General features: G+C 42.8%; 1 protein-coding gene across 11 annotated transcripts in view; it reads left to right on the forward strand.

Annotated features, from left to right (window-relative positions):
- Window positions 1-27,321, forward strand: part of TANC2 (tetratricopeptide repeat, ankyrin repeat and coiled-coil containing 2) — a 290,476-nt gene that overhangs the window by 156,648 nt on the left and 106,507 nt on the right. For all 11 annotated transcript variants that reach the window (XM_074891795.1, XM_074891797.1, XM_074891798.1 and 8 more), the window contains 2 exons: window positions 1,644-1,754; window positions 20,811-20,959. In XM_074891795.1, the coding sequence (XP_074747896.1) occupies window positions 1,644-1,754; window positions 20,811-20,959 (260 nt within the window). The remainder of the gene's footprint in view (window positions 1-1,643; window positions 1,755-20,810; window positions 20,960-27,321) is intronic.

Genomic DNA, 27,321 nt, shown 5'->3' on the forward strand with positions numbered 1-27,321 from the left:
CCATGAGCTTCACGTGCCGGTGGGACGGCAGCAGGTCTGGGGGGAGAGGGGGGCTTCAGGCTGCCTTTATCTCCCGTCAGCCTCTCGCATTCCTCTTGCCTGGCACGGCTCATGTTACACCAGCCCCTATAGACTACGGAGGAGAATGAGCTATAAATATATCTAATATTCATCCAGGATTTTCTGGTGCAAAATGGTAGCGCGGTACCTTCTTTTCGTCAGGGCTCTTGGGATGGATCATTAGGGGGGAGAGTATCGGGAAGGTGTTAGCACCTATTTTGGTACAGAGAGGGGTGTCTGATTCCTTGCCTATATTCTGCTTCAGAGGGACCTTCTATTGAAAAACCACACCCTAACCTTTATCTCCATTTTTTCCCCAACGCCCTTTTAAAAAATTCCTGTGGTCGTTTATGTGCCAGCTCAGTTAAAGTGAGCTGGTTGTGTGTAGCCTTTCTGGTTCCTCCTCATCAGAGCCGCTACGCCTTTCCCAACTGCAGGGCCAACCATGCTGGCTGCTCCTTAAAAGCAAGAGATTTATTGCTGCCTCCGAGGTCATCGGTTGACCTGTTGCGCTTTTATTACAGCAGACACATGAGAACAAACGTGTTGTGTCCCCCCCCAATCTTTAGTTTCAGATCCCAAATTTAATTTGCAGGACAGAGAGCTATAAATATAAATTATGTAAATTGAGGCTATTATGCTGAGAATCAGAGAGGCATGAAGCATGCTGACCCACGATACCACGATATAGAGTGGCTTTTCAAATTAGCCTTTCACTTTAATGGGCATGTGAGTTTAACTTTGAAATGTAATATAATAATCTCTGCGTATAACTTATTTGCCAGTTTTATTTCTCTGGTCTGGCAGGAGTATCTGTTTAAAAACTTAATAATAAAAGTGTATTAGTAATTATTTTATTACAAACAAATGTTGCACAGAACTTCGTGTCTTTAGAATTCAGATTGTTAAAACATGCAGAAAAATCCCATTTCTCTAGCACTAGTGGTCAATACTGCTTTGTTACAGACAGTTTTACCTTTTCCCTGTTCTTTATTTAAGTCTCTTGAATCTTTTCTGGATTTGCAAGGATAAAAGTGGAGTGCTGGGTTTTTGTCTTGGACAGTAAAGCATTAGCTTTACTCTGATCTTTTGTGTTGAACACCAAATCTGTTTGGTCAGACATTCAGAATGTTTTGAAATTGGAATTTTATGTTCAAAGGAAACAATTACCAAACACAGAATTTGTGTGTGCATTTCAGATATTTATAGTTAAATAGCTTAAATCCTGATGGGCTCTGTGTACCTCTCTATGATCTTAGCTTTTTTACAGTTGCTGAATTCAGGCCCATTTGCTTTCTATAAAAAAAAATTTAATAAAGTAGGAAAAAAGGAAGTGTTTAAGAGTATCAAGAATGTGCCTCAGTACTCGTACACTTTAATGTAAGACTGTACAGTTTGAAAGTTTTAACAAGGGCCATCTCCTTTGTAAAGAATGCAGATAATTTTTTTTTTTTCTGGCAAAAAAAAAATAAGGGTAACCTGATATGAGTCTGACAGTGTCGTTTAGTTAAGTGCTTCCATCTGTTGCTTGCTATTTCCCTTACTCATGACCTCTCTTTCTCTCTCCCCCTCCTTCTCCTTAGCCCCTTTGAGGAAAGCAAAGTTTGTTGAGAGCCCTCGAATCCCAGAGTCTGAGCTTGGCTCGCCAACACTTTCTTCAGCACAGAAACTGGACGTTGATGCATACTGCCCTGGTAAGCTGCATGCAAAGGCTCTGCATTAAAGGAGGGAGAACAGGCAATTCCAGTCCAGAAGTATTTTTAAATGTAGCACGGCTCCTTTTTCTAAATGGTTGATTGGACCTTCCCCAGCCAAGTTTTATTGACTTGGAAACTTGAATAAGTATTAGTTTCTAATTGATACCCATTTACGTTTGTTACTTGCAATTTTGCGTATGGCCGCTCTCCCCTCAGAATAATTTAGAAGATCTAGAGAGATGCTTTTGAGAAGATAAAAATGATTCAATAAACATACTACTTTAAATTTAATTTTTAATGCTGGTCTTCAGAGAGGCTGGAATAAAACCCCATTTCAGAAATAGAATTAGATCAACTAATGCACAAGTATGGGATCTTGTTTACCTGCATCCAAGAATATTGCTGTTTTGATTGGGGTTTTTTTTTTAATTTTTAAGAAATAGCTTCTCATTTATGTGTCCTGTGGTAATTGCTTTTAAAAGTATACATCTTACTAGAGGCCTCAACCATAAATAGAAGTGGGTCTTGTCCCTCCCTGGCTTAACCCCCTGTGTGTCTGACGGTTTGGGCAGGCCGTTGCATAAATACCTTCAAGCCCAGACAGACCTCATGCAGATGTGTGAGTGCTGTTAAATCTTTATATAGCTGCATCTCGCTGCCAGCTCGGTATCATTGCCCAGATTCTTCCTAACTTGGAAGTGGCAACCTGGGGAGGGCTGGATGCTGTGGTGGAGGTGCTGCCCTCAGAGGAGGCTGGGACCGGTGCCGGCTTAAAGCAGCAGCAAGTGTTTCAGTGGATTTTTGACTAAATTCTGCCGTTTTCTCCCCTGGCTTTCCCTAGTTTATGAACCAGAGGGACCCGTATTCCGTATAGGCCTTTGGATGGGGTAAAAAGAGGTTGAGTGTTTTGAAATGGCATGTAAATATGTGATATTTGCCTCTTAAATCTGTAGCTACAGTAGAAAAGGTCATATTAATAAATGATTCTCTGAAATCAGTGTATCGTTTCTTTCTGTAGATGGTAAACTTATAGAGTATTCACAACTGGAGGAATTACTGAATGTTGTCCAGATTTTGTATGTGAGCTTTCTTTAATGTATTGTGTTTGAAAGAGGAGTTGTCTTGAGGAAAAAAAAAAATAGTCCCTGTGCTTGGAAATGCCTCCTTTGAGGCTGTAGTTGCTGTGAAAAGTGCTCCTTCTTTTCAATCATCATGAATTACAATTAAAATTTTGCTGTTGCAGCCCCTTCTTCTTCTAACTAAATAGCTTCTACTGTCATGTTTATAATTGTTAATAATTATAAACTTATTATGATTGCATCCACAGAGAATTATTATTGCATTATAATTTGGCTTAAAAAGCATAAATTCCACATTCCCGTGTCTTGCAATACGTCTTGCAGGCGTGCTTGCACGTGTGTCTCTCCCTCCTGCCCCAGGTTTGCTTGCCACGGTGTTTTGAGGAGCTGGACTCCTGCCAAGCCCAGGAGCGGGCTCTGACAATGGGATCTGTGATTTTTTTTTTTTTGATTTTTTTTTTTTTTTGCTTTTTGATCTCCTTCTCTTGCTGATAGTGTAGTGATCTGAAAGGAAAAGTGGAGTTTCCTGCTGCCTTGAAGTATCATTAGAGAAACATGAAGCATCATTAAGGAAGGAAAAAAAGTAAGAGCAAGAAAGTTGTCACAGCACATGCTGGTGAACAGCACTAGCTTGGAGTAAAGGTAGAAACTTCAGATTAGGGGTTTCAGATTGCTTCAGACTGCTAAAATGTGTGTGCGGAGGGAGCTGCTGGGGAGCCCCTCTCTCCGTGGTGTCCATGTGTGCTTGGCACGCAGGATGCATCCAGCTGGGAAGCTGCCGTTGCCCAGGTCCAGGGGCTGCAGCTTCTGAAGAGCCCAGCCAGGTTTGTGTTAGCAGCACGGGACAGGCTGGTGAAGAGGGAACAGAGGAATCGCTGGGGAAGGGTTTCTGAAGCTGTTCGTAGAAGGAAGTTTGTGGCACACAGAGTTTCCTCTTGCAATGCTGCAGCTCCTCCCTTCTTGCCCCTGCTCACACGGGGCGCTGGGGAGCAGTCACCCCATGGATGGTTACTCATCCTCTATGGTAGATGGTTTATGCTTTTCCTGCCTGGATTTATGGTTCCTGCTGTGAAAACAGCAGTAACGTGAGGGCTGGAGGTTTTGCTGGGCTAGAAGGCTGGATTAAAGGAGCTCAGGAGATGAGACCTTGGAAAGAAGTAGGTGGCTGGGCAAGGTGACTGTGTAACGAAGAAGAGAAGGAACAAAGATCTGGACAACTCATGAGGACCAAAGGACTTTTGAGTCTGGGCATAGCATCCAGTTTCTGATGGGAAGGTGTTGGAAGAGGGGCCAAGTCCTACTCTGGACTGTGGCAGAGCCTGCAGGCACTGCCTGTAATCACTTTTCCAAGGAAATACAGCTTCTTTCTTCAGTGTTAGGCTTATTTTAACCCTCTTCTAAAATGTGTGCATCGTGTGAAGGATGTTAGCACACAGTGTTAAATCCCAAGTGTTTCCAGGAATGATGATATGAGTTGAAAGAAGGAAAAAAATTAGGCAGAAGATATGCTAGAGCCTAGCAATTGAGTGGAGGTGGAGTGGTTTGTAAAGTGATCCCTGACAAGTAATGTAATTAATTATACACTTAAAGGCAGTTTAAAACACTAAATAGCAATGGGGAGAGAACATTATCTACTCTGCATATAAAAATGATTATTTCAATTTGAGATGCCTAGAGATGAAATTTTGCTCAATGCTAAAATGTTTATTTTAAGGCTTCAGGCAAATTTCAGCACATTCCAGGGAGGTGGTTTCCTGAGCAACCACCGTGCCACCGCTTGGCCTCTCGTGCTGCTGCGGGGGATTATTGCGTTTGACATCTTGCAGTGTGAATCAGTGAACGAGATGATGTGCTCTGGACATTTTAACTTTGAGGAAGGAGAAAGAAGAGCTGGGTGGCTAGCATCTTCTGAGGGAAGTTCTAATAGCAAGGACATTGTAAAGTTTTAAGCTTGGTATAAAAATTTTTTTTGGAATTACATTCTTAGTTTTGCTGAAGAAGGCGATTACATTCTGTAAAATGAATTTAATCTGCTTAAGTGAAAGTAGAAATTGGCCCACATTTTACAGTTGTTGCATTTAAGATGATGACAAAAGAGCTGTTTTGTGGCTTTGAGAAATACATTTCTATCAGAATTATATTTTGGTTAAAGTTTTTGTGATTGCTGTGGTCGTTTAGAGTTCAATCAAGCCCTTTTTACCTTGGAGTGTCTATTGTGGAGAAGTTGTTCCTTGTTTCTTGACTCAGTGGTGACTTTATAAAGAGGGTCTGAAAGGAGTGGGATCCATCCTCCCTCCCTGTCTCTGCTCCAGTCCTGCAGGCACTGCTTGGCAGAGGCGTTTGCATTTTCCTTCTTGTCAAACTTTCTAAGACAATGGGACGACTCAGGGATGACACCTGCACGGCCATCATCGCTCTTTAAGGGGAATAACATGGAAGAGCAGGAGTTGACCTTCAAATCTCTGTTGTTCAACTCTTGAACTTTTTCTGTAATGGTCTGGTGATTCACAATTTAATGTGTAATATTTTTTTCCTGAAATTCATCTCACCTCATTAGTGGCCCTGCTTGTGTAGTGAATGGTGTCCAGGCTTCTTGGTTCTGCTTCGTTGTGTATCACGAGAGCATCTTTCTTTGAACTGCTTTTTGGTTTTAGCATGGTAGTTAAAACATGTTTTGACTTATAAGTGCTCAGAAAACCTATTGGAAGCAGTCTGAGATGGATGATGCTTTCAGGTAATTGCCTTTTGTCTTAGATCAATGTTTGCAGTTGCATTTTGTGTGATTTATTACCTTGTCGTTATGTTTCAAAGGCTAAGTATGTTATGACATTATCTTTTAATTTGATTAAATTCTTCTTCAGAAATTTTGGGACACAAATCTTAAACGTCTGGCCAGGGGATGTTTGCTTGTTCCACATTAGGCTGGCAGGCATCTGTTTCCATCCCTAATCGAGTTAGGTACCTCCGCGGTGCCGCCGCCACGGACGGTGAAGGGTGATTTACCATCGCAGCGTCGTTTATGTTCATCTCATTGCTCCTTTTTCTCTTTGGTTAAAGAATCGTTGAGGATGACATCTGCTTGCTGCTGCTGCTTCTTTCTTTTCATCGTGTGAAATGTGTATTTTTCATTTTACACAAACCACACGCTTCTCTTAAACACAACAAAACATTTATCAGGTGTTAGAAAAAAGCCTTCAACAGGGAATGTATAAAATGGTGTTGTACTCTGTTTTTTCATGGTGAAAATACAGGCAATGAGCCAAAAAAACCCCCACAAAACCCTAAACAAATTCAGCCAGCAGGATCCTTGTCCAACCTCTGTCATACTGGACACTGATGAATTGGGAGGAAGGCAAGGGAATAATCAAACCAACCATGGCTTGACAAATGGTTTTACTGTTGAATCTTGTGGTTGTCCCAGCATTACCAAGCCCACTGACCTGAAGGGAATGGGAAATCGTTGTGATCAGCCCTAATTTCAGAAGAGAGTCGTGGCAGTTCGGTATGTCGGTTGCTATGGAAGCGATTGACTTTTCTCGTGCTCCTCTTGGGAGGACGGTGCTGGTTTCTTCTGCTCTATTGAGAGATGGAAACAGTTTCAGAATAAATTCCTGGATTAACCATCCAAAACTTACACACACACACGCATCCCCAAATAAAACAAAACAACGCACCCTGTTCTGAAATGCTGATTCTGAGAGAGGAGCAGTGAAGGCGTTTTTAGAGTTTCAGCTGTGTATCTGTTTGGGATTAGCCGTAGACCACTTGCTGTTTGGTTTAGTTGGATTTGCTGCAAACTGAAAGTTGCAGCTTGGAGAACTGAGGCTGAGTTTACAATTTAGGGTTTATTGAACCTTCTCGTCAAAGGGGAGAGGTGTTCAAAAGAAGAATTGAAAATAATACAAGTTCCATATACTATTGCCATATGTTTTAACTGTTAAATAAATTCAGATAACATGGTATTCTTGAAGCTTCCTGATGTGATTCATTAACAACCAACTTCCCTTTACAACCTCAATTTTGGTTTCATCTATCTGGGGAAAAAATAAAAAGAGAAAAAGGGGGGAAGAAGGCTTTAAGTGATCCAAATTCTGTTTATGTGAAGAACTGTTCAGCTTTGAAGTGTTGTGGCTACTGCCAAAACGTATAACTTAGGTGGTCCCTGAAGAGAGTGTTTCACATCAGATACTTCAGCAGCAGAATTTCCTGCAGCCTAGCACCTTTGACTGCCCGTCTGGATGGATCCCAGGGAGTCTAATGAGTTCTTTTGCATCATGAAACAGGAGTGCTTGCTTTCAGTTGGCCTGTTGGGAAACAGTAACTTTTTTGTGCTAATACTTTGGCTTACTGAATATTTATAGCTTTCTGTCTTGCCAGCGAGTAAATATGAACACAAGCAAACCAACCCTGCTGATTTTGAAACTGTCAATGATGGGCCTACAAGGGTTGGTGTAAAGCCTCCTTTTCTTCCACATCTGAGCAGATGTGACTAAGCACTTGATATAAGACTTTCTTGTATGGATGGAGCATTGGAGACCTGCCCTGTACTGTGCACTTATCCTTTTCATTGCTGATGGACAGCGTCAGACAAGGTCAGACTTCTCACTGAACAAGTGACTCCTGGCAGAGAAGTTCCCTCTTCCAGGGTATTATTTTTAAAAGCAAGGGCAGCCTGCACTGGTGCTCCCAAATATCACAGCTCGGGCAGTATGGCTGCAAGAGCGTGATGGTCTTTGAAAAAAGGTACTCTGAGTTATGTCAGGGATCAGTTGTGCTGGGAAGCTGATGTGTAGGGTTTGTCTTCGTTACTGGTGTAGGTCACTGTTTTGCTCCAGGATTGTATCCTGATGATGACCATCCATGTCACTTAGCTGCCTTTGGGTGTAGAACATCAGGCTTTAGCTGCAAGCAGAACTGAGGATTAGGTAAGTCTGGGGACTGTTCCAGTAGGTGATGTACATGCAGTGATTGCAGGTCTTGGACCCTCAGCCCAGCGCAGACCTTTAAGGCTGTCCGAGTAGTACTTCCACGCTCAAATGCCCTTTTATCACCACGTCTGCAAATGGCTTCATCTTCAACTCCTTGGTTGGCCTAACGTATCCATCTGTAAAACAGAATTACCTGCTAGGGATAGAACAAAGACATGGCTGATAATGAAACATGTTGCTGTATCTTTCACCAGAGTCTCTGGACCTTCTAATGACAGATAACTTACCTAGAATTTCAGTCTGAAGCAACTTCAGTTCTGGCTTAGATAACAGGACATTGATTTATCTCTAACCTAACCTATTTTGCAAAGGTACAAAGTATCCTGTCTCAGACCAAGAAATCACTCATATTGAAAAGTTGGAATGTTTGGGGTTTTTTTTGCCCTGTAGGTAACGGGTAACAAATCTGTCTCCATGCTTGCCTTCTGCTTAATTTCTCTTGGACTATTTATTATGCTTAGTCATCAAAGGCATCTATTGTCCGTATCATCCTACTGAAATTTTCAGCTGTTTTTCTACCTTCAGGATCTCAATTTATTGCTGACAGAATTGGTAAAATGTGCCTTTTGAACTCCCAGCGGTGCTGCTCACTTGTTGCTAAAGACTCTGGTGTTTCTCAGTGTCTTCGCGATCTGTCACAGGAGCACTGGTCTGTACCCGCATTTTGTAATTATAAATTCTAGCCAAAGCTAAATCATTGTCCCCAGATTTTCCTTTCTTCGGGAGAAAAGACTCTTCAATACTTCCAATTTGAGGAAGGTACTACCTGTCAAATTCAATTTGGGAAATCATTTCCACGTTGTTCATTTTGTGGTAATTCTGTTTCTACTCAGCACCTGTCAGGCTGAATTAGCTGTGCATCGGCACGTGTTCGCCGTGAGCCGCGGGGGCAGCGTCCCAGGGCGATGGCAGCCCTGACCTGGCTGTGACAGGGCTGTCCTACTTCTCTTTGGGCTCCTGCTTGCAATGCTGTTGATGTCTTCACACAAACCTAATCTTCCATCTTAGCTCCTGGAGCTATTGATTTCTTTAGGAGTTCTTTAGGCTGAGTTTAATTTGAAGTTAGCCTTATCCTTACGTTTATGCCTGTCATAAGTGGAAATACTGGAATGCTAGCGAGGCAGAAAGGAAGGGAATGCTGGTGCTGGAGTTCTTTGTCATGGTTGTGCCAGTTAGTCTTCCCTTTTTCCTTCTGGCTCAGATATTTATTCACAAATACTTCACAGTCTAGAGGAAGCGGTCAGTAATTCTTTTTTTCCTACAATGTTTTGAGATACTGTTATTTTGTTTCAACTCTTTATGGAGGCAAAAACCTCAATATTCATGTTACCAGCTGTCACAATAGAAGAAGGGCTGGTTGTATTTGTAGAAAACTGCTCACTTCTTTTATAAGCCTGGTTCCCATGTTTTAATGCGTCCATGAGGCCAATGGATGCTCTTTTTTTGTCCTGAAAAGTTCAAAAAGTGCTTGAACCTCAGTGATGCTATGGAGAGCTTCTCATAAGTGAAAATATGCGGCGCTCTGAAAGCCACACTATTACTTCTGCTCTTTTACCAGTTGCCTTGACTTCCTAACCCTCCTCAGGACTGCAGAACAAGTACTTCTTTATTCTTATCCAGCATGAATATTGTTCCCCTTGCTGTAATTTGTTTTGATCATCAGTATCCCCCCCCATCCCGTCTGTTCCTTTCTCTGGGGCAGCACAGCTGCACTTGTACGCTGAGGAAAGGAGATCGATTTGCTCATAACCTCCCACACCACAGTAGATTGTCTACTTTATTAAGCAGAATTTTTGACGGTTTATGTCACTAATTATTTGACTCCTAATTGCTTGAAAAATAATTGCTTTGAATGCAAACATGAAAATTTTGGCCAGCTGCCAGTTTGAAAGTACAGCCTTGCTGGGAAGCTTTGATGATACCACTGTACCTTCAAATTCCTCCAGTGGTCTGTGATTTATTGTGGGGTCCAAAATTGCTGCATTTGGTCTGAGACTGTAGCAGCCTTCCTCTCAGACTCCTCTACTTGCTGTCTTCTGTTTTCTCCTAGTTGAGTCCCTGCTGGCTCTTCTATATGTTCCCGTGGGGAGTGCCCGTCCCTCCGGGGAAGCGTTGTCCCACCGCACGTGTTGGCACCTGGAGCAGGTCTCTCCTGCTGCTCTCCACTCCTGGCTGCCAGCAGAGCCTGCCTGGAAAAGCGTGTCAGGCCCCGCAGCGTTCCTGGGCTCCCTCCTGTATTCCCATCTCTTCTTGACGTCTGGTTTGCTTGCCCGGCAAGAGGAGATGTGGTGATGTGTGTGGCTACCTGCACGGCTGTCACTTGTGCCTCCCTCCCTCTAGTAACTTCAGTGTTGTATTTCCACCCAAATTATAGGGGTGAAATTGCAGGTCATACGCTGTGTAACTTAAACACGGTGTGAGGACGGTGTGGATGAGTTTATTTTTGAGTGCTGTAAGATTTTCATTAATACAGTTTATGCTTTAGAGAAACAACAAATTGTAAATTGGATCTCATCCAAATGGACAGTAGGGTTTTCTCCCTCTAATCGTTGGGGGGATGCTCGTTAGCAACAGCCCTAGACATTGGCTGTATTTGAAAATAGTTCTGAAAAGCATTGAAAACGCTCTGTTACGTTTGTGGTTGCTACTAGAATTGCCTATAGCAGTTTTACAAATGCCTGTGCGAGTACTGGAAGTGATGGAGTTACGTATCTTAGCCCACTACTGGATTACCTGAGAATATTTCAGTTTGCAGTTGTGCCACATAACAGCATGCCCACTCCTTTTGCTTCTGATGCTGTGAACATACTGTGTCTCAGCTTTGAGGGATTTTTTTATATGTATGAATTAATTTATGACATATTAAGAATCAACCAATAATGTTTTCATGCTTGATATTCTAATAAGTGGTAACAGTAGCTTAGTACATCTCTGTAGTAGTTTTTGTATCTAAACTAATTGTGAAATCTTTAAAGGTCCCTTCCAACCCAAACCATTCTACAATTATTTAGGTATATAATGGTAGCAGGGTTTAGAGATTGTCAGTATTGTGAATGCAAAGGTCATCATTTAATCTGACTTGCTTTTAATAAAACTTACTCTGAAAATGTGCTAATGTATCACAGAATCATCTAGGTTGGAAAGGACCTTGAAGATCATCTAGTCCAACCGTTAACCCAGCACTGACAGTTCCCAACTCCACCAGATCCCTCAGCGCTGGGTCAACCCGCCTCTTGAACCCCTCCAGGGATGGGGACTCCACCATCTCCCTGGGCAGCCCATTCCAACGCCCAACAACCCCTTCTGCAAAGAAATCCTTCCTAAGAGCCAGTCTAAACCTTCCCTGGAGCAACTTGAGGCCATCACCTCTTGTCTTATCGCTCATTACTTGGTTAAAGAGGCTCATCCCCCGTCTCTGCACCCTCCTTTCAGGGAGTTGCAGAGGGCCATGAGGTCTCCCCTCAGCCTCCTCTTCTCCAGACTAAACCCCCCCAGTTCCCTCAGCCGCTCCCCATCAGACCTGTGCTCCAGACCCTGCACCAGCTCCGTTGCCCTTCTCTGGACACGCTCGAGTCATTCAATGGCCTTTTTGGAGTGAGGGGCCCAAAACTGAACCCACTCATCGAGGGGCGGCCTCACCAGTGCCGAGCACAGGGGTCAGATCCCTTCCCTGTCCCTGCTGGCCACGCTATTGCTGATACAAGTCAGGATGCCATTGGCCTTCTTGGCCACCTGGGCACACTGGTGCTACAGATGTAGTAAAGATAAGGCCTTTATCGTGTCATGGTCTCTCCTCACTCTGTTATAAACCCACAACCTCCCATTTCACAGTAGTTAAAGGCTACAGTAAAGTGTCATCATTTGCCTTAGTAAAGTTATGTCTCATCATAAGCTAGTTGTGTTTTGACCTGGCAAAGCTATCTTGGGAGAAGAAAAGGTATCTGTAAAAATCTCTTTCTGCATATTTTACTCCCCAAGAAGCTCAAATGCTGAAATTGTGGCTGGATGCTGCCTTTGGGGTACAATAAAAGGATTTTGAGCAGCCTCTGCCACTGTTGTAGCTGCTGAGGATGGAAATGAGCATGGTCTTTGCAGATGAAAACCTAAATTGATTTTGTACAATGATGGAAATGTTACACACACACACATATATATATATTTCCAAAGATTTCCAGCAACTTTATTTTTGCCACTGTTCGTTGAGCAGGGTTGGCTTGACCAGGAGTGAGCAGGGGAGCAGGCAGCCCCGGGGAAGCTGCCCGTGGAGGTTTGCCTGGACACCCCCTCTGCGGAGGGCTGCACGCTTTGAGAATTCCCATTGCAGCTAGCATCACCCCAAAAAGTTCAGGAGGAGGGAATTCTCCTAAGCTTCCGCTGAAGTCTTGCCGCCCTGTGGTCAACTGTGTTTGCACCATGAACTTATTTGTACTCCATCATGAAAATAAAACTTGGTACTAAAGTTGCCTGATAGCAGAGATAAGCCAGCTCCTGCTTTTAATTTTCTTACCGATTCTTAACAGTCGTGATGCATAATGTATATTTGTGAGGTTTGTATCAGGAGGGAATGTGAGAGGTTTTGAAAAACAATAGCTGAAATTAAATTGTTTGGGTGGATGCTATGTGACGTGCCTAACATAGCAAAATAAAGGTACAAAATACAGTGTAAGTGTTTTGCACAGATTTTAGCAAACAAATAGTATTGGAAAGGAGTATTTGTTCTTTTTTGATTGTGAATTATATTTAAAAAAAACTTCCGCATCAATAAGAGTGTAAGAAACCATCCTGAAACCTGTCTGGAATAAAAGGTCAGTTCAAAGAGCTAAAAAATAAATGCTCAACAACTTTATTTAAGAGACAAGGCCTTTGGTCGGTCAGTGTTTGATGAGAGGTTGTACGTTTAGAGCTGGGAGCACAGACCCATGATCAGGTGATGTTTTAGAGATAAAGTGCCGAAACTGTGAAGGAAGAAATAATTGCATCTCTGCTTTCCATCAGTGGGGGGACTTACTGCCTCGGTCATGTTGTCCTTGATATGTTAAAGAGCTCAGGAACCTTTTCAGGCATCTAAGTGGAATCCTGCTTTTAGGAAATGTTCTGCATACCCAGGCTCATATTTATGGTAATTGTGGCCTTTTTTTTTTAAATATATATATATGTTTAGTGATCAGTGCACTGAATGTCCTCTCATTTCCCCAATTCCCTTTTCGTTGGTACTTAAATGGGAGCTGAAATGAAGGAAAATTCATCCCCAAATGTGCATGTAGAGGTTGGTTTGTTGTTTTTTTTTTTAAATGTAGAACATGGAATGCATTGAATTAGATTTTATGATAGCATCGAAATTACATTTACTGTCTATCTCTGGCTCAGAATGCTTTCTGATTAAAAATAACTGTCTTTCTGACAGTCTGATGGAAGGAATATTACAGGACATCCCCAGCAAAGGCAGCAGGAAGGACTGGTGAGGAAGCAGTATTTCCATGTGATGCAGAGGGGAATTTATTTTGTTTGAAATTCTTCTCAGAGGGTGTGTTGAACTCATGCAAGAGGCTGACTTAGTGGCGTTAATGATGGGAATTTTTTGCAATTTCTTATAGAGATTATTGGATAGAGCAGCAACAGCCACTAAAGCAGGCAGAGCTTGAGCAGTACACAGGGCATGAATTGAGCCAGAGCCGCAGTTTGAACACCTTTGTAGTTCAGGGTTAATTTTTTTGGCTAGCTAGAGGACTTTACTAAGTATCTGAAGAGCAGCAGTACAAAAATAGACATTTAAAGCAATGTGTATGGGATAGCCTTTGTCCCTTATTGGTTAAATTTTTCAAAATCTCTTCTTGATGTAAACAAGACTAATGAAAAAACCTTCCATTAATTCTGAGATTAGGGGGATATGCAGAAATGGTCAAGGGCATTTTCCAAATATAGCTCAAGTGTATCCAGAGTAATTTAAAGCAGATGTACATAATAACGGGACAGATTCAGGTCACATGGAGAGAGGGAAGTCATTAGATAAAACACCACAGTTATATAATTGAAGATCAAAATCATAAACAGTATCATTCCTGGCGTTCCAAAGGTACTTGCTTTTTGCATATAACTATTCTATTTTTTCTTTGCTAATTCAAGAATTTTTGATTTTTAAGGTAAATCATTTTCATAGGCAAATTCTGTGATGGGTGCCACTAAGTGAAACGTTACCCAGTTCCTCTTGTTAGAGACTGGCTGAAATAGGTTTCAGATGAAATTTAAATTATATTCAGAGTCTGGTTTTGGAAGTATAACCATTAAACCGAAAATATTCTCGGGAGTAAAGGCGCATCGTTAGTGTCTCCCAGGGACGCTACCCTACTTCGTTTACTTGAAAGATTAGAGGATGGCAGCTATCAAACAAATCATAGCATTACAAAATAAATCATAAAGAAATTTCATCTGCTTATAAGCAATTGCAACTGGAATACGTGACAGATTTTATTATAGAAAGTGAGAGGACAGAGCAGAAACAGTATTTTAAAATGATAATGTTCAAAAACATTGTGCCTTTTGAATGCTTTCTTGAAAAAAGTGAACCTAATAACTGTGCTTATAAAATGATATATTTGATTTTCAAGGAGATGCTGTGAACATTTATGAGCACTCATGAACTCCATCCTGTTGCATATGACGTTAAAAGAGGTGTTAAGAGTTGACCCTTTCAGAAATACCAGGGGTATATGTAGGTAAGACATCTGAGAGAGCTGCCAGCATCCATAAAATTGCTCCTAAAGGGCCTAAATCAGGTAAATTCCTGGGTGAATTGCAGAGGCCTTCTGATGTATTTGAAGTGGGTTGAATTTTTTTGAAGGGAGGAAGGATTAGAGGTATTAAATTGCTTGACAAGTTCAGGTTATAATGTTTCTAATTTGCATTTTTGCAGTTCAGTAAAGAAAAAAAATTGTCATTAATGTAAAAGGATGGCAAAAGTAGCTTGAAAGTGTGGAGGTGTGCGCTGCTGAGATCTGTTGCAACTCTGGAAGCTAAATTATTTTAAAAAAAAAAAAAAGAAAATATGTGTGTGCCTTAGGTATCTGCACTCTTTTTGAAGCTTCTAAATAATTGAGTGCTGGATTTAATTATTTATTATTGCTAATTACATAGGTGTAACATTCAAAAATTATTGTTCTGCTACCCAGTGGGCGAAGAGCTCTTGGGCAGGTTTGTGGTGGAGAGGTGCTCTGGCTTCTCCTGCATCCTCCACTCCTCCCCCCCGCGCCCCCCAGGCAGCCCCGGTGACCCTCTTGCTCAGCTGCCGATCAGTCCCCGCTCTGCCCCGCTCCCCACCCCTCGTCCTGGTCGGTCGGTCGATCGATCTCCTAACCCAGCACTTCAGTCTCTGCCTCAACAGGCTTTTCTACCCCGCAGACAGCCCTGCCTTTGGCAACACAAGCTCTCCTTCGTGAAATGACCTCCCAGCTTTCCAGACCCCTGATCTAATTAACCTTCGGCTTGTCTCCCTGTCCATCCCATCCTCTTGTGGTATCTATTCCAGTATAATTCAATCCAGAAGCAAAATAAATAAGTCAAAAATCATAGCATGCTCCTCAAGGGCTATAGATGGAGAAACCACATATTCTCATTTTTTTGTTTCTCTTCCTTTGTCTTCTGCTTTCAGAGTAATTAAGTCACATTTATGTTGCATTTTTGAATTTTTTCCCATTACCCTGAAGGTTGAACTTCTCATAAGGGAGCGCTGGGTACAGGTACAGAAGTCTGAGCGGCTGGTGCTGCTTTGGGATTTCCGTTCTTCCCTGTGGCTCCGTGCTGGGCGGTGGGAAGCTCTTGCCCTGCCGAGTTTTGCTTTGTTTGCCCCACTGCTGGGCTGCTCTGTGCATGCAGCAGCGTTAAGACTACAGGCTCTGATCTACTATTCTCAGCATTCTTCTGCTGTGGTAGATAGAAATACCAGATAGCCTAAACACGGGTCCTTTTAATCTAAAAGGACAACCTGTTTCACATCTCTGTAGGAGCTTTTATTTATTTCTGTCATATAATGCTGCAGTTACCTGTCTCTTCTGAAGATGAAGGATTAAAAGAAAAAAGTATCCTTTAGTATAGCTTTTTGGTGACTCTACCTAAAATTCGATTGCATATTTAATGTAGTGTTTTGAATATTATTTTTTCTTTCACTTTTTAGAAGATTCCTTTAATTTATGTACAGCTCACTAAAAAAGAATCTGAATGTCTGATTTTTGTATCCATTTGTTTTTGCAGTGCGTAGTAAGGCTGGTTGCTTACATTTTTCTTACACAAAAAAAAAAAAATGCCTGTACTGCTTGGACAATTTACCTCTCTTTCCAACCAGGCTACAGCTTTTGAGACTAATCTATCTTGGAGCTGTTCGTGGATTTTTATTTATGTTATTAGAAATAAGCAATTCACTGCAATCTGTTTGTACTCTGCGGGCTATATCTGTGATGAAAGTCCTTGGACTAGTGGCAAACATCTAGTAAATCTCTTTTGGTTTTGCGTCTGACTTTGGTACCTGAAATGCTGACTCCAGGTTTGGAGCACTTGCCTTGAAATTAAACACAACAAATTCCAAGTGGTGAAAAGTTTCTCTAGTAAATTCTTCGGAGATAATTTTTGCTAAGACTCAGCAAAGGCATTTATCGTGTGGGGATCAGTAAATGCAACGTGTGCAAAGGTGATGTAATCAGAAGTAATTTAATCTCTGGCTAAAGCTGAATTGAGTGGGATGTGTTCAGGCACTGTTGGGGTATCCCATGGGTGCCAGGCAGGTTACTGGCAGGTGCTGACAGGCTGGCTTACACCACGGTGGGTCTGATATTCCTTCTGTGGCCGTTTCACTGCAATGGGGCTTAGCATTAAAAACCTCTCCAGTGAAACCAAACAAGCCATAAATGACTGAACCAGCTAACTGGAGATGTCAGCTGGCATGAAGGTACAAGTTATCACAGAATCACAGTATCACAGAATCGGCTAGGTTGGAAAAGACCTTGAAGATCATCCAGTCCAACCATTGACCTAACACTGACAGATCCCAACTCCACCAGATCCCTCAGCGCTGGGTCGACCCGCCTCTTGAACCCCTCCAGGGATGGGGACTCCACCACCTCCCTGGGCAGCCCATTCCAACGCCCAACAACCCCTTCTGCAAAGAAATCCTTCCTAAGAGCCAGTCTGACCCTGCCCTGGCGCAGCTTGAGGCCATTCCCTCTTGTCTTATCGCTCATTACTTGGTTAAAGAGGCTCATCCCCCGTCTCTGCACCCTCCTTTCAGGGAGTTGCAGAGGGCCAGGAGGTCTCCCCTCAGCCTCCTCTTCTCCAGACTAAACCCCCCCAGTTCCCTCAGCCGCTCCCCATCAGACCTGTGCTCCAGACCCTGCACCAGCTCCGTTGCCCTTCTCTGGACACGCTCGAGTCATTCAATGGCCTTTTTGGAGTGAGGGGCCCAAAACTGAACCCAGTATTCGAGGTGCAGCCTCACCAGTGCCGAGCACAGGGGCAAGATCCCTTTTCTGTCCCTGCTGGTCACACTATTTCTGATGCAAGCCAGGATGCCACTGGCCTTCTTGGCCACCTGGGCACACTGCTGGCTCATGTTCATCCGGCTGTCAATCAACACCCCCAGGTCCCTCTCTGACTGGCAGCTCTCCAGCCACTCCTCCCCAAGCCTGTAGAGCTGCTGGGGGTTGTTGTGGCCAAAGTTATGTGGTCTGATGACTGCTGGGGAACTAACAGGAGCCCTGGGTGGGTGAGTAGGTGGGTATGGTTTACCCACCCAGCCCAGCAGCACGCCAGCTCACCAGAACCCTTTCCTTCCTATTGCTTTGTGTGTGTATATATAAAAATATAAGCTTTCTGTTGAACATAAAGGGACATAAAGTTACACAGTCTCTAGAACTCCTTGAAATACTCATGCACATTCAATGAGTTGGCGAGTTGAGGGTTTTTTTTTTTATTCTTGTTTAAAATTCCTGGCACTGATCGTTTTGATACAGATTTTAATATTACGGAATGTTTATGCAGAAGCACGTGAGCTGATGTAGCAAGCGCAGCAGCTCCAGACCACAAACCGCATCTCCAGGCTGCTGGTTGGCTTTGGGTTTGCGTGTGCGTAGCTGGGCAGTTTGCTACTGTTTATTGGTACACTAGAGGTTGCTTGTTTGAGTTGACTGTAGTGTGTGTGTTTGAGCTGCTGTAGTTTGTTGGAACAGTAGTGTCAGAATACTTAAAAATAGCTCAGGTCAGTTCTGTTATCAACTGTGCGCTCAAATTTCCCTGGTGAGTCTGGGGGAACCGAGGGTGCTGAAGTGTGTAAAACTTGGCTGCAGCATCAACTGGATAGCACACATGGCAAGGGAGAAGAAAACCAGTTATGCCCTTTCACTGAACTTAGAAAGAGAGTATTAGGTCTTACTGTCAACCTTGAAAGGCAAGTTACAGCTTCTTTCCATAATACCCATTCACAGGCATCTCGGAGCCGTTATGTCTCTTCTTTGACACTTAATTAAATGACTGCACTTACTTTTTAAGACTTAAAACCAAAAGAGGGAATAATCCAGTACAATAGTGCTTTGCTTAAGTTCAAAGTTATCTGTACTTTGAAAGCCACGTTATAATAATTGATAGTTCTACACTAAATGTGATGCGCTCGGAGCTCGGCTGCTTCAGTCACAGCTGTTGATCCCTTGTGCCATGAGCAGCATCTCACAGGTGAATTAGGGCTGTTACCAAAGCAGAGAATTATTACTCTTTCTGTCGTCTGTGTTCTTATGCGGTGACCTGGGATAAGCTCATAATTTTCTTTATTTTCACAGAATCACAGAATCCTCTAGGTTGGAAAAGACCTTCAAGATCATCTAGTCCAACCATTAACCTAACATTGACAGTTCCCAACTACACCAGATCCCTAAGCGCTGTGCTCCTTGGAGATATTTTAGGGGTCGTATAAAAGAAGTGAGGTTTAAGGACAAGGTTAAACCCAGCCTCCAAGGAGCAGGTTGTTCTGTTTGGTTTGGGAGCGGTTCCTAGCGCTGAGCCAAAGGAAGGCGGCTCTGCCCAGCACCCTGCAGCCTGCCCCAACATAGGCTGGGCACTCTCCCCAAATCCTCCCCTGGGTGGGCAATGCAGAGATAGACCCAGCTTTTCCTTCCTGCCCAGGCGTGTAAGCCAGCACCATTTGAGTGTTACTAATATCATGTGTTCTGAAGACAGAATGGGGAATGCATAATAAACTTCTAATAATTATGAACGGAGCCACATCCTACATACAGATATCTAGGATAAGTTCTAAAAGTCTTACTTTTTTAAAGAAAAAAATAACCTTGGAAATAAAAGTCTCTATAATTTGCATTTTACGTAAATGTATCTGTTCTGGATTTGACTCCCAGAGATAGTAAATGCCCACAGACTGAATGTGGGTGGTCAGCAGTTCAGAAAATTGGGCCATCCATCTAAATTTGTCTCTCTTAAATCTATCCTATTCACGTCAGCGTTGTTTAAAGCAGTACAATAGGGATTCAATAACTTAGACAGCTTATTATCATACTATATAATCCATTTTCATAACAGTGAAGTCACCATGTAAGGACTGCTCCAGATGCTCATCTCCCAAAGTTGACAGTGCTTATGAATGCAGACGCGGTTGCATCTGAGATGCTCCAGGGTTTTAATTTGCAGTAGTGCAGGTGAGACACCGAAAAATTGCTCTAAGCTTCCGTGAGATGTACGTTATGAGTTTAAATGGGAGTTTCTGGAAGCAGCTGGCTTAAATTTTCTGAGGTCTCGTACATATCCCAGATTCTGTGATTGATGGTGTTCAGTTACAGTTATCAAAAAGCAATTTTTAAAGTATCATTTTTTTACTGTAGCTTCAGGCTGAGTGCTGGAGCACCCCCGAGCCAGGATGGAGCTGGGAAATGGAGATGGGCTCTTTTCCAGATAGTACATTATCAGATGAATAATTAACTGTAGACTAATTTCAAATCCTAATTAGTCTCCTACAACTGCACTAAACACAGTGTTGCTTCAGTGTAACGTGGAAAGAACTTGACCTTCAGGCTTTAATACTGCTGCTGGTGTGAGCAGGGAAGAACTTGACTTTCAGAGTCCAACTTGTGATAGCCAACTTGTGATACTACAAGTCAAAAACCTCCACAAATTTCTGTTATAAAATTAAAAAGATACGGAAAGGCCAATATACATGCCTGGCCTTTTTCTCAGTGTGCATTGCTAGCTGGAAGCTTGTCTGTGCTGCTCTTCCTACAGATGGCAGAAAAAAATCAGGAAAAATTATGTGGAATGTTGGTTTTGACCTGTCTTATAGACTTGATGGAGAATTGGCAGGTGGACTTTGCTTTGTATCAGGGCCATACGTGACTGCACAAGGAGGTTTGGTGTCTGGAGAGCAGCGTTTTCTACGTAACTGTGAGTGTGTCAGGAGCAGCAGATGACAGTGGAAGATTCACGTGGGTTTTCTGTCCCATTCTTTGCCCTTAACCACTTGGTAGCACAGGTTGGCTGCTCTGCATCTTGTGGAGTGCTTTCAAAATGACACGTGTAGCCTTGGTTTCTCTTGGGAGGTACCTCTACTTGGAGGTAGTTTCTGTGTGAGAAAGGAGAGGGAAGGCTCTCCCTTCTCCATGGTTGGTCTGGGAAATCTCATTCCCTGGTGGCTCTGGTACTTCTGGTATGGGGAAAGCAAGACGGCTGTGTTTACTTCCACGGGAGGTGCTGAGAATATAACGAGCAAGGAGGGGAGAAATTACACCTAATGTTAGAAGAAACATGTATTGACAGCTGGAGCAATGCATATCCTAAAATTGATGACCAGCATATAATGTTAAAACAGACTTGAATAACAGGAATAACCTGAAAATCCAGATACTGATGTTGCAGCGTGGAAAGTTAGAGGTGTTCTGTTGATAAAAACACTGGGCAGTAGCCAAGGTAAGCAATTCCTGTCTGAATCTGTTCTTCTTCCTGTTTAGGTGATACTGAGCAGGAGCTGGGACCCCCTCCATCCGTAGATGAGGCAGCAAATACACTCATGACTCGCCTGGGCTTCCTCCTCGGAGAGAAAGTCACGGAGGTACAGCCAGGGCCCCAGTACAGCATGGAGGTGCAGGATGAGAACCAGGTACGACCCCTCCAGTCCTTCCTGCTTGTACAGCAGTAATGGCATGGGTTATTATCCAAATGCAGCATGTGAGAGAGTGGTTATTTTCTAATTAGATGGCAGCTGAGTGTCTCATAATGGTGAAATAATTGTTATGAGGTAAAAGGTTGTATCTCCTCGTTAAACGGTGAATCATCATTACAGTGCAGCAGTACATGTTTCAGGGATCAGCTGCTACCGTGTGAAACAGCTTCTGTTGTTTTTCTGTTTCTGCAAATGTTGTAGGAGTGGGTAGCATTTCTAATCAGATTATAGTGACCAAAATAATCTGTACTTCCATGGCATTTTACATGCAATATTTCAAAAGTGCTTTAGCAATGTTACATAAAGGCTCACAGTTTCTCCAGGAAGGAGAGGTAAGTGGCAATAGCCTGGTTTTACAGATAGTCACAGTTTTGCTCGTGTTTGCGGAACAAGGTGATTTCATGCTTGAAAACAGATACAGAAAGCAAATCATAAAATCTTTATTGTGATGGGGTTTGTTACATCCCCTCTGGCCGGCTGAAAAGCGTCATAGCAAAAAGCTCAGAACTACAATGTAGATTTTGTAGAAACTGCCTGAGTTTCTTCCTCCTTATCCTCAAGCCTGGACCATATACCCACTCCCACAGTGTTGGTGAGATGAGAATGAAACTAGGAGACAGTTTTTTCCTCTTTTTTTTTTTTTTTTAACTGACAGATGGATAGTCCAGTATGTAGCAGAAGAGTGTAAAACTCAGAAGCCCGGTTCTAATTCTCTCTCCGCGTAACAGAGTCATTGCATGACTCTGCAGAAGTCACTTAGGTTTGTACCATAGGCATTAGTCAGAGGACCTGACCTGAGAACCTGAATTCCTTAAAAAAAAAAGTCAATGAAAAATGGCAGACAAGAGATGGTTTCTGCACATTCAAGCTGAATGCCCGTCGTGGCCCTGGTGACACAAGGGAATCTCTCTCCCAGCCTGTGCCACTTGGAAGGAAACTCGGAGACAAGTTGCTCCGCTGAGCCCGGGGCTGCTCCGGGCGTGGAGCAGGGTGGAGGGGGTCTGTCATCCTGGGGTCTGTCAGTCCCACACTGTAGACTGCACCAAGAGGGTTTTGATCCTCTGCAGGGGCTACAGTATGCTTGAGAGCCAAGAAATGTGTTTTTGTAAAGTTTTTGCCTTTAACACATTCATTAAGCTTTTAACACTTTCATTCCATTTTTTTTATGCAAGTTGTGGTGGATTTGAAATGTACTTTACTATACATTGTGCTGGAAAATGTACTTTTAACAGCCACCTATTTGAACTGAATACTTCAAAGGCAAGCAGAGGTTTCTACTATAAATGGTTCCTTTTGTTGTTGCCTTTTGACAAAAATTAAAATCCCATCTTTTCTCTAAAGCAAAAGATGTCTTTGGAGAATAAATAAAAGAAAAATCTAAAGAGAAACAGCAGAGACTTGTCCTCTAAAATAGATTGATATCTTGGGCTGTGTGCTAATTTTTGCATGAAAAAGTTTTTACAAGGCCTTTGAATGCTGTTCATGTGCTGGTGAAGATAAAGGGAGGCTTGTTCCTCAATTACCAAGTTAATTTTCTTTCTCTTTCTTTGTGAGCATCTCTTGCGGTCAGCACTTGCCTAGAATTGCAGAATACTGGAGGTTGGAGATGACCTCTGGAGGTCATCTCATCCAAGCGCCTGCTGAAGGCAGGGCTAGCTTCAAAGTTGGACCGTGTTGCTCAGGGCTTGTCCGAGTTTTGAAGATCCCCACGGATGGAGAATCAACAGGTTCTCTGGGCTTGACAGCTCCGATTGTGAAGGACTTTTTTTCTTCTACCTGATAGCATATTTCCTTGATGCGACCTGTGACTGTAGTGTCTTGTCCTTTCCCTTCGCACTTCAGAGAAGAGCGTGGTTGTGTCTTCTCCACAACCCCCTGCGGACAGTGGAAGGCTGCAGCTATCCCCAGATGCAGTTCAGCTGTCTCTTCTCCAGTCCGAGTCACCCCTTTCCATCAGCCTCTCCTCCTGCATCACAGCAGGCCATCTAACAGTTTGGTGGCCCTCGTCTGGCTTCTGCCATCTACCACTGGCTGTCTCAGGAGCCGTGCACAAATCCTGTCCAAGCTAAAGCTGCTTCTGAATGGCAGCACATCTTCTGAAAACCTCTCCAACTCTCCTTTCCAAATCGAGTTTCTTCAGCTACCCTACTTAAAGTAGTGTTGAAAATCATGCAGTGAGACATTTATGGGATTTGCAAAGATTAATTCTTCCATTAATCATTGATTAATTAAAATCTGATTGAGACTTTGGCTACTAGTTTGCACTCGAATTTAAAAATTAGAACAATTTTCTAGGTTTTAATGTGTTAATTTACATGGCCTGGGCAAAGAAAATGTTCCTTGTATCAAAAGCTGGGACTTGGCTGCTGCTTGTTATTCTAACCATGCTTTGCCTTCTCAAGCGAGAAAATAATTATTTGCAATCTCGCCAATGCTTGAGCTAAAGTGAAGATAAGAAATAGAGGTGTTTTCACAAAAACTGCCCCAATCTGTAAATCAGCACATTGCATTTTCATTCAATTGCCTTATTTTGAATATGTCAAAGGATATATTCTCTAATCCAGATTGCTATGAAATTGCATGTTTTATGTGCTGTCTCTTTCTTAATCATGCTTTCCTTAATGAGAGATCACAAATGCTGAAGAATAAATCCTTTTTCTCCTACTTTTTGGGAGACTATTTTTTAACTGCACTGGCTGCCAGAGAAGCACAAAGGACAATGAGACTATGACAGAACAGTGTAATTTTTCAAAGCTTAGTGAAAATGTGACAGATGAAACAGCAGCAATAATAATACAGAATGTTCTGTCAATGGAAATTTATATTTAAAACTTGCACAGAGGAACATTTTTCTATATCAATACAAAAATAAAACATGTCACTCAATGCCAAGTGATATACCGTGTTATTTAGTAATTTCCAGTTGCAAGTAGCTTGTTCTTAAAGAGCTGCATTGATAACACCACAAATAAAAGAACTTATAAGAATATCGCTTTTGGCATTTCATGAAACAATGGTGTTATCAGCTGGAGGGAAGATGAGTGGACCATTCTTCCACTGAATTTTAATTTGCTTTAAAGTGTAATTTTTCTGTGTCTTAAGGTTAGCGGATGTTATTTTGTTAGTACTGAGATAAGTTTCAGCAAGGATTTCTTTAAAATGACAGTTGAAACAAGGGCGCAGAAAAACCTCACCATAAAGAATTTATAATAGTAATGAAGCTTTGCATTCTGAAAGATCTGCATGTGAGCTGATTAAGTTTTTAGATGCTGTAGTATGAGGTTAGAAGGCACCTCTGGAGGTTCTCCAGTCCAACCCTCCTGCTCAAAGCAGGGTCAGCTCAGAGCAGGTTGCTCAGGACCATCTCCAGTTGGGGTTTGAATATCTCCATATCTCCTATGTCAGATGCTCCAGTCCTTCAGTCATCGCTGTGGTCCTTTGCTGGACTCACTCCAGTGGCCCCATCTGCCTCTTGTACTGGGCAGTCCTGGGTGCAGCGCTCCAGGTATGGTCCCAGCAGGGCCAAGCAGGGGAGAAGCATCACCTCCTTCACCCGCCAGCATTGCTCCTCTAATGCAGCCCAGGATGCTGTTGGCCACCTTTGAACCTCAAAAATTAATATTACTTTAAACTTAATGCAGTTCATTGTACCACCAGTGAGTTAAAGAAAATGAATATTGGAAAAAAAGCTAATTTAATAGCTCAGGTGCATTGATGGAGTCTAATCAGCTGTGATAAATCAGAAGAGGCAGTCCCACTGTAGTGGGTAGCTCAGTGAAAACATCTGCTTGATACATAGCAGCAATCCAAAAAGAGCCCCATGTTAGGTTATATTAAGAATAATAATAAACCTTGGCAATTTTAAGGGGGAGAAAATAATGGAATATTTTCATTGAATACTGACACACAAATAGTTTTTAATTTGGCCACTAGAATTAATGGGCTAGAAATAATTTTGCGAAATTAAAAACAGATTTACAAAAATCAGTGCGGTATTTAGACATCTGAAAAGATTGCAGTATGAGAAGATCAGAAAGGTTCGTCGAGGGAGAAGGCGCATGACAGGTGATGTAACAAATGTGTGAAACCAGAACATACAGGGAGACAGAATTTATAGAGCAGTCAGCTTGCCTCCAATTCCTAGAAGGCTACTGGGGAAAAGAGAGATGTATTTCTAAGTACCTAGAACATAAAAGAATGGAAAATAACAATAACCGTGACCCACTGGTGGCACCACAAATTGGATGGGGAGAGGAAAGTGTTGGTTTGCTTCTCCTGAGAGCTTCAAAAGCTGATGATGTGGTGGCAGCCGTCTCCTTCACTGGTGGGTCTTTTATATGGATACTGGAGGGAGATTATAAATTATCACGGAAATACTCACACGGTTCATTTTCTACTGTGTTGCAATCTCTCTGTTTAATATAAAAAACATGCCCATGGAGCTGTCGCATTAGCACTCTGTCCCTGCTTTGTTGATGTGCTAATCCACGTTCAGGGCACTCTGTAATTAAGATCGATGCAGTCATGCTGGTGTGAAAGCAAAGGCAGTGGAGGGGGGTCCCTGCCTTGGCACTGCCCCATCCCACCACTGGCAGGGATGCTCCGTTTTGCCTCCCAACACTGGGGTGGTTACACTCTGAGTAAGGACTTCTACAAGCTCCTTTGGGATACCTTGGACAAATTAGATCACTTCCCGGTAGTTATACATGGTATCTGCCTTCTAATTTAAAAACCAGTAAATCTTTCACATGTTCTACTTAGAAAAAAAGTCCATCCCTGGCATTTTTCAGTTTCAAGTATGAAATAGTGAGGAAGAAAAAAAATTAGAGGTCCAACCTTTTTCTGCAGTTTGCAAGCGTGATGTTCTCTGTGATCACCTTGAGTTCAACTGACATGGAGAAGGGAATACAAATCCATGCAATTATTAGGGAAGCATTCACACAGAATAAAAGAAATCTCATTTAAGCAAATTCCAAATGGGGAATTAACCTTTGCTGTTCCTTCCTTGGGACCAGTATCATTTTGCAACAATGAATAAAATACTGTCCGCAGAGGCTACAGGAAAGAGCAGCAGTGCAAGAGAGAGATGGCGGTGTTACAGAATCCCAGAATCATCCAGGTTGGAAAAGCCCCTCGGGATCATCGAGTCCAACCCTCAGCCCGACTCTACAAAGTTCTCCCCTACCCCACATCCCCCAACAGCTCATCCAAACGACCCTTAAACACACCCAGGGATGGGGACTCCACCCCCTCCCTGGGCAGCCTATTCCACTCTCTGACCACTCTTTCTGGGAAACATTTTTCCCTCATGTCCAGTCTGAACCTCCCCTGTTGCAGTTTAAAGCCGTTCCCTCTCGTTCTGTCACTAATTGAGACTAACTGAGAAGAACTAATTCTGAACTGCAGTGTTCTGCAGTGTCCTCTGAGCAAGGGGGAGATGGGGTCACCTCCCCTCTGCAGAGGCCCAAAGATAAATTTAAGGGAGGATCACATGTTCAAAAGCCCATTTTTTTTTATGCTTGCTTCATGCATCCTCTTCTACTTGCGGGGAGCTGGACCCCTGGCCTGACCCGGCACGAGGGTGCCTGCTCCTCCGACACCCACCCTGTCAGCAGGATGCCTGGTCTGGGGCACGGGGGTTGGTGGAAGTATTGAAGTTTCCTGTTTTAAAATTATTTCCGGATGATTGCTCTGAAGTCCAGTGGAAGGGCGATTAAGTTGCTGTGTAGGGTACACAAGAGCATCTTCCCAGCGTTGTGGTTGGCGAGCCACCTCCTGCGCTCGCCGCCCTCCAGTTTTGTTGCCTGCGGATGCTCTAGGACACATCTCCAGAGAAGGAGGACCCTTTGCCAGGAAGGTTGTGTAGCCAGTAGCCTGTGGTTAAAACAAGGACTCTGTCTTGTATTGCACCTCGTCTCAAATTGAAGTCAAGAATGATTTTGTTTTCTTAATAAACTAATCTCCATGCACTGCATCAGATTTATAAACTCTTCCAGGTTTCTCGCACACAGTGTCTTATGGGGTCTTTCCAAAATAACTTTTAGAACACCATCTTTTGTGTCGCTGCACTTTTGTTTTGTACTGCCTTTGGAGAGCAACATTTCCCTATTATGTTTGGGGTTTATTTTTTTAAAACTTTATCTGGTTGGGAAAGCATGTCTAGGCAGGGAAGGGCTGTCTCATATCTAGATAAGGGATTTCGAGCTTCCTCTTTGCAAGGGTGTAAAACCACTGTTGTTCTTGAATGGAGGAAACATTTACAGAGCAAAACAAAATTGCAGCCCCACGGAGGTTTCTGA

Source organism: Strix uralensis, chromosome 22, assembly GCF_047716275.1.
Source record: "Strix uralensis isolate ZFMK-TIS-50842 chromosome 22, bStrUra1, whole genome shotgun sequence".
Taxonomy (NCBI): Eukaryota; Metazoa; Chordata; class Aves; order Strigiformes; family Strigidae; genus Strix; species Strix uralensis.